Source organism: Camelina sativa, chromosome 19 (assembly GCF_000633955.1).
Source record: "Camelina sativa cultivar DH55 chromosome 19, Cs, whole genome shotgun sequence".
NCBI classification, from domain to species: domain Eukaryota; kingdom Viridiplantae; phylum Streptophyta; class Magnoliopsida; order Brassicales; family Brassicaceae; genus Camelina; species Camelina sativa.
The window spans coordinates 18,166,060-18,177,450 of record NC_025703.1 but is presented as its reverse complement, the minus strand read 5'-3'; the positions used below and the strand labels follow the sequence as shown (position 1 = coordinate 18,177,450).

General features: G+C 33.9%; 2 protein-coding genes across 5 annotated transcripts in view; both read left to right on the top strand.

Annotated features, from left to right (window-relative positions):
• LOC104766628 lies at positions 5,619 to 6,945 on the top strand. 4 transcript variants are annotated; one of them, XM_010490546.2, is made up of 3 exons: positions 5,619 to 5,827; positions 6,131 to 6,285; positions 6,454 to 6,945. In XM_010490546.2, exons 1-3 carry the CDS (start codon positions 5,820 to 5,822, stop codon positions 6,894 to 6,896), a joined length of 606 nt encoding a protein of 201 aa, XP_010488848.1. In that variant the 5' UTR covers positions 5,619 to 5,819; the 3' UTR covers positions 6,897 to 6,945. The 4 variants fall into 4 exon arrangements, 3 of the variants coding, with proteins under 3 accessions (XP_010488848.1, XP_010488847.1, XP_010488846.1); XM_010490545.2 differs by having other exon boundaries at positions 6,418 to 6,945; XR_764081.2 differs by having other exon boundaries at positions 5,621 to 5,827; positions 6,413 to 6,945.
• The window catches only part of LOC104766627 (nuclear cap-binding protein subunit 1-like), a 6,386-nt gene continuing 3,139 nt past the window's right edge, over positions 8,145 to 11,391 (top strand). Inside the window, exons 1-10 of the mRNA XM_010490543.2 lie at positions 8,145 to 8,228; positions 8,331 to 8,390; positions 8,487 to 8,543; positions 9,132 to 9,203; positions 9,318 to 9,380; positions 9,533 to 9,709; positions 9,941 to 10,069; positions 10,315 to 10,381; positions 10,560 to 10,759; positions 10,974 to 11,044. Of these exons, the coding sequence (XP_010488845.1) occupies positions 8,145 to 8,228; positions 8,331 to 8,390; positions 8,487 to 8,543; positions 9,132 to 9,203; positions 9,318 to 9,380; positions 9,533 to 9,709; positions 9,941 to 10,069; positions 10,315 to 10,381; positions 10,560 to 10,759; positions 10,974 to 11,044 (980 nt within the window). The remainder of the gene's footprint in view (positions 8,229 to 8,330; positions 8,391 to 8,486; positions 8,544 to 9,131; positions 9,204 to 9,317; positions 9,381 to 9,532; positions 9,710 to 9,940; positions 10,070 to 10,314; positions 10,382 to 10,559; positions 10,760 to 10,973; positions 11,045 to 11,391) is intronic.

Here is an 11,391-nt window from a genome sequence, read left to right as displayed (position 1 = left end):
CTTAGCACCATTAAACTATCTTCAAGGACTATAATTTGAATCCTTCGCTTAGCTCCAAAGGTTATGAGTCCCATTTTAGAACGGCACCCTCCTACTTCCTTGCTAGAGAACTAGCAAGATTTAAGTTTGGGGTTTGATAACTCTCTAATTTACATGTTTTAAGCATCCCTTTTTTCCATATTTTGCATTGTTTTTACCCTAACCTTAGCACTTTTAGATCATTTACTGTAGGAATCCACATTTAGGCCATTTAGGGTGTTGCATTCTTGCATTTGCATATTTTGGATGAAAACAGGTGCTTAAGAGCCAAAAATGGGGAGGAACAAGGTCGAATCCGAGCATGTACCCGAAGGAGCTATGGTGTAGGAAGAACAGTCTGAACACCAACCTGATCGAGGAGGATCTAAGAACAGAAAGAAAAATCTGAGAGCTTACCCGAAGAGTAACCCAAGCTCATCCTCGTGCACCCCATCGAGCAGACCCTCGGGCAGGACTGGGAAGCTAGGGTTAATGGGTTTCCTTATATAAACCCCCCCTCTTCTTCCTCTCGCCCTAGCACGCCACAGACCCTCAGAACAGAGAGCGAGAGCTTCTGGGAGAGAAACTGAGTGACTCAAAACTCTTTTTACACTTTGTTAGGATTTAATTTCATTTCTTTTTGCATTTTTGATTCTATACTCTTCCACTCTACTCTATTTTTAATCTAATGCAATTTTTTTATCTATGCTCTTGTGTTTTCTGCAATGAGATCTGAGTAGTGAAACAAAGTTTCTAGGGATGGGATAGATGATTTTGTGTTCTTGATCGGTTAGGATGGCTTAGCTTTGATATTTGTGTTTTATAAATCCTTTTCTAGATTGGTGTTCTTAATGCTATCAACAGATCGAGAGATTGAGATTAGATCTAAGGTGTTTTACCATCAAGAGGTGTAGATGAAATGCTTGAATCAATTAATGCTAGAGATTTACTCACTTAGCCTAAGAGATTAGATGAGTAAGGGGTTTATTGACAATAATAAATCGGTTTGTATTGCCTGCTTGGTCATGTTTCTCCAACGAGAGTTGGGTAGGGGAGTGATCAAGGTTGATTGTTTATATCACGAGAGTGTTTTAACAAGATTTTAGAGATTTATTGTCTAGGAAATATTTGCTTGAGGCATGTAAGATATCCAAATTGGTCAGGAACACTTAGGAGTCGATTACCTCATCCTTAGGATCTTTCGTATTTAGAACGTTTACATTTTATTCATAACTCGATTCCTTACCCGAACAGGTACACGATCACCTGCTTCGAGTATACCTTCGAGCTGTTCTTGCCTATCTTGTTTACTCGTTCACCCCACCTGATCCTGTACTCGAATGCTTGCATCGAGTGCTTAGGTCGTGTGGTTCTTGTTTATTTGCTTTCTTTTGTTTATTTTAGGATTGTTAGATAAAACCCAACTATTGCTTGGCTTGACCTTCATAGTTCTAATTGTATCTTATCTGCTAGCATAAGAACCATTTGGATTACCCTTTGTACTACAACTGCATAGGGAATTGATACCCTGGGTGAAAATCATGTTATCAGAATTCTTATTGGATGTATCCTTCTTCTTACTCTAGTCATCTCCCACCAGATCTCACCTTCCGTTCCGGCTTCTTTGTAAAGCACATTGTCACCGAATACTTCTCCGGCATCTCCCCCGGATACTCCTCCGGCCTCTCCCGTGGATACTTCTCTGTTTGCCTAGTTTGCATTTGATCAATAACCACCTTTGTTGGTTTGGTTTTTCCCCTTTTATGGCAAACGTTGTCTACTGGATACTTCTTTGGCATCCTCCTTTCAGCATTGGAGGCAGACCCAAGTTGCTTCCAGCCTAGAACCACCTATGTGTGAGATCGGGAAGCGTACTTCTCTTCTCAGAGTGTTTTCTGAGTGGAGGAGCTTACCGTCGTATTGGTTCCGAACTAATTAGACTATTTTCTTATTGCGAGATGAAAATCATATATTATTGCTTGTAAAAGTTTTTGATTTCCTTGACAATTCCCTTTCCCTCTTATTTATACTTACTATACTACAATCAATGCGTAATCAATGTACCCCGTCAATCACGTTCTTCACTTATTACGATCTTAATAACGGAATATTCGAATAGATCTCTGAGCTCCGAAGTAATTGTCTCTTTGTCTCACTTTGTCCCCGCTTCTCCTTACCGAGTCTTTCTTAGCTTAATAGGCTGGACATTCGGCCCATATCATTCGGCTCGAGATCAGACATATAGCCCGAGAACAACTGATCGTGGTACCAACACTATGTTGGTTCGTCTCTCAGCTTAACGTTACCGTATTATTGTATATTGGTGACTATCTTCTTACCAGATGTTGGTTATTTGTCAAATGATTTTTCTATCTTGAGCTTGCTTGTGATAATGTGGTTTGGCATTTCTCCTTGTACCCAATCAAGTTTTGTCAAGCTTGTGTCTCTATGTTTAAGTATGCCTGCTCATGTGTTTATCTTTCAAGCTTGCTAGTCGGGTGTTGTCTGATTATGCTCTTGTCTCCTTGTATCTTTTTGGTATGAGTGAAATATTTGGTGCACAAAAACAAAACATGATCCATTTATAAAAATGTAAATGGTGGTTGAAACTAGTATGATGCAAACTCAGGTGGTGAAAATGAAATCCAAAGAACCATGTTGGAACTACTGAACCAGCTTGATGTTTATGATTCAAGAGGAGATTTTAAGGTTATTCTCGTGAAGATAACCACTGAAGACTCTTCAAGCTAATTCCTCTTCATTAAAAGATATTCTTTTTTTTTTATCAACCAAACATTAATAATTAGAAAATAACTCTACGGTTAATTGCTCAAACTGAAGGGTAAAAGTTTACAAATGAAAGTTCTGAAAAAGACATTCTCTTTAAGTAAGTATTTTGCTTGTTACAAATTTACTGGAATTTGGAAAAAAGTTTTATAATACTTAGGTACAAAACCTTAGGCTCATAGATTGTATTGGTGAGTCCAAGTCTAGTCTCCATTCGATTTTATTCACTAGTATGCGGCTATGAGCAACTTCAAATAATTTTTTTCTCTTACAAGATGTCATTGTGTGCTTCATTTTCAGGTGACAACCAACGACAAATAAGAGAGCCAAAATTCTTGGAGAAGGCAGAAGTGAGAATTGCTTGAAATGATACAACAACCTAAGTTTTTGGAGGGAGAGAAAGAGCAATGGAGTTCTTTGTTTAATCCATGTGAATTGCGGTACTTGTGATGTTTGTTTGAGACTTTGTTTTAACAAATGGCATAGAATGATGAACTTCTTTGTAAAATTACAATTATGTATTTTTTCTAATGACATATGGAAAGGAGTATGCTTTTAACAAATTGATTTTATAACATATAATTAATTGGAGTATTCGATTATATATTTGGAATAATATTACAATTCATCAATTTATAATGTAGCACATAAAAAAATTGCTTCAAAACAATATAATATAACAAAATTATGAGCTACTATAAAATATATTAAAGCATTTAATTAGTGATATAATATGAAGACATATAATAGCATGTGAAAAAATGTTATTGTATGATGTGTCCCTATCATAGTTACGACAGAGATAGCGTTTGATAATTCGCTATTAATGACATATAATAGCATTTCTCTAGAGTTAACAAAACCCATAGTTTTTGTAGTGGTAGTAGTGTTATAATTACATCTTATAATATATCGTAACGCCCCTACTGCCACCAACCTCTTATTGGCCTCATGTCCAATCTCAGTCCATGGGTTCACCTTCCTTAATGGACATCACGTCCTCTCATTAGGCTCGTGAGCCCGTCCATATCCGACTGTGGGATTGTTACGTCCAAGAGGTTTTAAAGACTTGTGACCGTCCCTACAAATCACCACATGATCTTTCCATGTGCTTTGTTCTCACTCGCATAGTTCCGACAATCACTTCCCAAAAGGTCACCCATCCTGAGACTACTCCAGCTCAATCACACTTAACTCTGAAATTTTCTCAGACCCCTTAACCGAAAAGATAAGTTCACTTTGGCGACATATATATAAATTTTCGAACATGACAATCAATTTTTTTAAATCTCTCCGCATGTCCCTGAAACCGGAGTGTCACATATATATATATATATATATTAATCAAAAATGATTATATTTATTAGTATGATCCAATTATACTATCTATGTATGTTGAGGACTTAGGTGGAATCATTTAACCAACGTTGTTATACAAAAAGGGTAACAATGACTTTAAAATCGGACTAGGTGATACCCTGTGCTACAACATGGGATTATATATTTTGTTAGTTAGTTTTTTTTTGTAATTTGCATTTTTGTAACGTAGTTTCTTATTTTGACTTATTTTGTTTGTTTATATAGTGTTTATTTGTATATTTGGGGTTATACAGTAAATTGAAAATCCTAATAGAGTAAGTAGTTTGTAAAATGTAGTTTGTAGAATGTAGCTTTTCACGGAAACATACACACCGAAATATTGGATAGTAGTTTTGTAAGAAAATAGACACTCCGCAATATCGGATAGTAGTTTTGTAAAAGGATAGACACACCGCAATATCAGATAGTAGTTTTGTAAGAGGATGAGTTTTCTTTATTTTGGTTTGTCGTCAAAAGAGGAGAAATTGCTTGTTAAATTTTAGTCTGAGATATTTCAATGGTTAAGAAACCATTGTATTTATAGTGAGATTAGGTATATTTAGTTTATTATTTAGAAGTTAATATTTGATATATCAAATCTTAGCAAAATTGTTAAAAAAACCCAATTTAATTTATAGTTTGATAAAAATATTTGTTTAACGGGTTTAACTCAAACTTTTTATCTATTTTAAAATTTTTAAGAGTAAAAATATTAATATTACTTAAATATTTTATAGACTTTCAATATATTATAATAATTTAAACTTTCGACGTGGTTCAAATATTTATAATAATTTAAACATTCTATAAGAATTTAAATATTTATAATATTTTAAACTTAAAAAAACGTAAATATATTATTTTATGTTTACTTTTAAAAGTTTAAATATGCTCAAATATAGAACCAAATTAAACTGTTAAATTTGGATACTTGATAAACCAAGCTTCCTGCTCATTTGTACTCAAAACATATTAGTCATATATTTATAGTGATTATCAACCATATTCCAAAATATTTAGTCGATGTGGGATATACAATACACCTTTTCTGTAAATTAGTTTACAACTTTACATATATATAATTTCTGCGTTTTTTATTATTTCCATCTATACTAATCATAATTAATTACTATAATTTCGTTAAAAAAATATCGAAAATCTAAACTAAATGATGATTTGTTTTTATTTAATAGGTTTTTAGTAATAAAACCCCTCAACTAAAGAAGATGGATCGTAAAAAAACCCCTCAATTATATTTTTAATGATTAAATCCCTTAACTTTAATTCTGTTAATAAACGTCCTCCTCCGTCTACAGTGTCGTTAAAACTGGATGATTAAGGTTAAGTCAAAACGCAGAGTTTTCCAAAAAATAGAAAAACGACATGTAAACTCTTAAACAACACAAATTGTGAATAAAAACAACAAGATGTTTTGATACCCAGTTTTAAAATTCCCAAATTCACCTAAGTTTTAAAGTCCCCAAATTGAAAAAAACCTAAATTGACGAATCTTAGTTTAGAGTGATGGCTTTTATCGATTCTTTCAGTTTTGAGAGATAAACCGGTGATCGACAAGAGTTGCAGAATTCTATATTGAGTGTTGTTGTCTCATCGTTCGTCGTCTTCTTTATTTCAGCTCTAAGAAACCGAAAATCATGGGAAGGTCAGTTCTTATTTCTATAATTCAGTTTAGGATGAATTCACCTTCGTATATATAAGAAGAGTAATATAATTTGATTCCTCCTTTTCGATAGCTTTTAGGAAGCATCTTTTTTTCTTCTTTTTTTAATTGTTTTCTTTTTATATGAGTTGGATTGGACTCCATAATTGTTTTCTTTTCGATAACGTGAATTCTATGTGATGTTAAAGACTAGTGATTTTACATCACTTTTTTTACATGTGAAACTTCGTAGTAGTTGTGTTGAGTTTTGGGATTAGTCTTTTTTAACCAATTATAGTTGTACAGGACGCTTTTCTTTAGATTACATGTTGGAGGATATTGGGCAGCGGATGGTTCATATAATGGTGGTGAGACCAGATGTTTAAGTCTTGATTTTGAATACCCCAGTTTAGCAATGTTGACAGATATGGTTTCGAGTACTGGTTATGCAGAAAATATGAGTAAGTTTTCTTACTTCCCATCTGGAGTAGTAGGTCAGAATCGCAAGGATTTATGTAGTGATAGGGATGTTGGAGAAATGATTACATGTACACATGAGTTAGAAAGTATGAATTTGTATGTCGTTAGGGCAGATGATCCTTATCTAGATGATGTTCTTGTTGGAGAAGGGGAAGAAGAAGAAGAAGAACGGAGTGATGGAGAGCAGACTGATTTTTACCGTGATGATTATGTTGAGAGTGATGACTCAGATGATGATGGAGAGCAGCCTGATTTTTATGTAGATCAAGAGTTTGTTTCCAAAGAGAAGTGTAAGGAGGCAATTGAGAAGTATGCTGTGAAAGCGAAGGTGAATATACATTTTAAGAGATCTGAAAGGAAGAAAATAGAAGGAGTGTGTGTTCAAGCTGGTTGCAACTGGAGAATATATGCATCAATAACTAGTCGTTCAAACAAAATGGTTGTAAAATCATATAAAGGAACCCACAGTTGCTATCCTTCAGGTATTGTGGATCTCTACATTATGACTTCAACTTGTCATATGAAGTCTTTGTTTTTCTGGATTTTTTTTGTTGCATCATGTTTGCTTTTAATGTTTCACTCGATTTTGTAGTTTTGTTTTGATAATTTTTATGTTCCAGTAGTATATTTGGATTTATAATGGTATTTTGGATTTTTATCATAATTCTTGACTTATATAAATAACATGTCGTTTTTTAGTTTTTTCAAAACACAACGTTTTAATTTAACTATGACTTAACCTTAATCATCCAGTTTTAACGACACTGTAGACGGAGGAGAACGTTTATTAACAGAATTAAAGTTGAGGGGTTAATCATTAAATAGATAATTGAGGGGTTTTTTTACGATCCATCTTTAGTTGAGGGGTTTTTTTACGATCCATCTTTAGTTGAGGGGTTTTATTACTAAAAATCCTTATTTAATTGTATTAAGTTGATCTGTTGTTTCCGTAAATATCTCACAATATAAAAGCAAATCAAATAAGTTTACATATATATACAATTTCGTATTTAATCTATTGATTATTTTGGAAACAACAAAGTCACAATTGATAAATATTAAAGATTTCTCATTATTATTAATATTCGTAATAGTTATATGGATTAAATATGGTAGTAGTTAATATTTGATATTACTGAAGCCATTAAATACTTTGATATCAGTTTCCTTATTTATAGGGATTATACCTATGTTTGGTTGTGTGTTTAATTATTCTTGAATTAAATAATAGACATGATCTGAAAATTATTAATCTGGAGAACAAACAGATCCGCAAATTTTTTTCTTCTATTTTCGGGTCAGAGAGGATCCGCGTCCCGACCCGTTTAGTTTTAAGCGATCGACCCAAGGGTATAATGGTCATTTAAACAAATCGAAACTATTGATTAATTTAATTAAATTAAGTGATTCTCTAATCATTTTTAATGAAAAACCTACTAAAACAAAGTCATGGTCCAATTTGAGTCTAGTCAACTTTAATAGTATAGATACATTATCGAGTACTGATATTCTAACGATTGGTATTCGGTTCTGTTACTTGTACCCTTCTCGATTTCAAGAACAGGAAAATTTTCCTTTTCGTAAGATTGAGTGGCAGTCTGTGTAAATACTTAGATAATTTTGGACATGTTAAAAAACGTACATCTCTTTTAATTATATAGAAATCATTTTTTAATTAGATTATTTTTTTTTTTTTGTAATATAAATGTTTTGGTTGGGGAAAAAAAAAATCTAGCAGATCGTTTGACGAGACAGAGACATATAAGAAACTAGGGCAGTGACCAAAGTGAGAGTACAAAGGAGAAAAAAAAGGGGAACTGAAGACGAAGAAGAACCAAAGATGAGCAATTGGAAAACCCTACTCCTTCGCATCGGCGAAAAGGGTCCTGAGTACGGCACTTCCTCCGACTACAAAGACCATATCGTCAGTACTCTTCTCGATTCACTCTTCTTCCCTCTTAAACCCTAATTTGAATTTTCCTGTTTACCCAACTTTTTTCCTTTTCCTGGGTAAAAAAATACACAGGAGACTTGTTTTGGTGTTATTAGGAGAGAAATCGAGCGTTCTGGAGACCAAGTTTTGCCTGTAAGCTGACCTTCTCTTGAAACCATATATGACTTCGTTGTTCGATTTCATGATTATTGGGTTTCTCTCATCAATGTTGTTTTTCATCTTTAACAGTTTCTTCTTCAATGTGCTGTACAATTGCCTCACAAGATTCCTTTGTATGGGACTTTGGTAAGTCTTTTTATGAACCAAGTCACCTTGCTTGAATAAAGCATTCCTTTTTCTTTTCTGGGTATCTCTGGGCATGCATTTAGATGTGTTCTTTGTAGTAGAGGTTTTGATTGAGTCTTTGATGATATCTGTTTTAACTGACCCTTAACAAAGAATAATTAGCTCAGAAGCAATTACCAAAAGGGTTTAACTTGGCAAAAACTACTTTAGAAACACAAATAATAATGCAAACACTCTTAAGGTGGATCGTTTTGTGTCTATTATATCCTATTATGAAAATTGTAGAAGTCTACTTATTTGTAGTTCTGGCGTCATTACTTGGTGATATCTAATAGAACACACAGCCTAACATTTCTAACTTCTGAGTAATAAAGAAATTGTTTGAATGTGTATCTCGTAGTATTCTTTAGGATGGCTAAATAATTCTTATCTCTGTGTAAATATTCATGAAGACATACTTTGGCATTTGGTTTTCCGTTCTTTGAGTCAAAGCTGATCTGAGATATCCGGTTCCCTGTTATATATTCGTTGAATTTAATCTGCAACACATACTTCAAAGTTTGATGGATGTCTTTTCACATGTTTAAGATTGGTTTGTTGAACTTGGAGAATGAAGATTTTGTTCGGAGGATGGTAGAAAGTGTCCAAGTTGATTTCCAGGTGAATAATCTAATCTGTACATCAAAGGACACTTTTGTGTCTAATTGGTAAAATAAGGTTTCTCAGTTACTTTTGTTTCTAATGTGACTGCTTTTACTGGGTTGAACATGCCAGGACGCTTTAGATTCTGGCAACTGCAACAGTATCCGTATATTGCTTCGATTTATGACTTCCCTGGTATGGTTACTAACCTTGTTTCATGGTTGCTACGTTATTTGATACGTAATTTCATGCTTTTAATACACAAAAATAGTTTGAAAAGTTGAACTGTGAAGTATATAGAACTGTAATATTTCATGTTTCTAACATGTTTTATTTGGGTTCTTCAGTTGTGCAGTAAGGTTATTCAACCTGCTTCTTTGATTGTCGTGTTCGAAACATTGTTATCATCAGCTGCCACCATTGTGGATGAAGAGAAAGGAAATCCATCATGGCAGCCACAAGCTGACTTTTACGTCATATGTATCTTGTCCAGCCTCCCATGGGGAGGATCAGAACTCGCTGAGGTACTGCTCTTGGATTAAAGACATTCCAGAAAATATTTTGGTAACTGTGTTTTAGAAAAGTATGATATTTACAATGAATGCTATTAGAATACTGGACAGGCGCTTCCATTTTTTATAATGATCTCATCCTTGTTGGATGTGCAACCAACTTTTGTAGTCTGCTTCTGTCTTTATTGCTGGAAACTATTATTTTAACTTGTCATGACCGCTGAATTTTCCTTTGTCTTGCAGCAAGTTCCTGATGAGATTGAAAGAGTGTTAGTTGGGATACAAGCTTATTTGAGCATCCGAAAGAATTCTTCCACCTCTGGATTAAATTTTTTCCACAACGGAGAAATTGAAAGTAGCCTTGTAGAGAAGGTTTGTTGTTAGTGTTTACTTCTGGAACTTGTTGTTTTTATTTTGTGTTACCTCCCCCTTTGATTTTGTCTCAGTAGATCTCTTAGCAGATGTATAAATAAGATGCATGGGTTTTACTCTATGTGACGTTTCATTCTCTGCTTTTCTATATTTGTCTGAGATAGTTTTCTGTTGAACTTTGTATCATGGTGTAATAACTTTTAGTTTCCGTCGTTTTTTTTCTTTCTCGATTGTTGTCTCTTTAGGATTTCGTGGAGGATCTATTGGATCGAATACAGTCTCTGGCTTCCAATGGATGGAAACTTGATAGTGGTATGCATATTTCGTAAACTTTTCATTTCTTTTTGTATCGTGAAGAGTGAAGACTGCAATCTTCTACAAACTTTTCATATCTACCTTGTTTCACCTAAAAAATTGATTAGTTCATGTGACAAGTGATGTTAGTTGTATATTCCTATTGATGAAAATTTCATGCATGTTCAATTTGCAGTACCTAGGCCTCATCTCTCATTCGAAGCCCAGCTTGTTGCTGGAAAGTTTCATGAGCTACGCCCTATTAAATGTATGGAACAACCGAGTCCACCTTCTGATCATTCGAGAGCATACAGTGGCAAGCAAAAGCATGATGCATTGACAAGATATCCTCAGAGAATTCGTAGGCTGAATATATTCCCAGCTAATAAAATGGAGGTAATATTCTGGTTTGTGATGTCAATGTTCGTCTGAATAGGACATATATCATGTTGATAGAAGTTTATTAGACTTGCTTTGATTTCAGTAGTCAACAATTTTTGTTCTCTAACCTATTAGATTTGTAGATTGATATATGGGTTATATGATGTCTGTTTGTATTCCTTATCTGTGTCTATCCTTTCTTCTGATTCTGTAATCATTAAACTCGCAGGATGTACAACCTATTGATCGCTTTGTTGTGGAGGAGTATTTGCTGGATGTGCTCTTCTATTTAAATGGCTGGTTTGTATTTTCGCAAAACTTGAGTACTTTGATGTTTTTTCACGTTTCTTCTATACTTTTTCTGCACAATGGACCTCCATGCATGCTGGTTTTGGTGTAGATCTTGGTTTTTGCCTCCTAACCACTGCAAATTAATCATGTGCTATCTGAATTTCTAACCTTAGCTTAAGATGTATTAAGCTAAGTTCTAGACTTACTCTTCATAATAGGGGCTATTAGGTCTGCACCGAATATCTGGTTTAACCTTTTTCAAGTCATTATTATGGTTCTCGAATTACGTTGCACAGACTTGTTAAGTTACATCTTAGCTTGTGCTGAGTTTCTTTTTTTTTTTTTTTTTTTTTTTT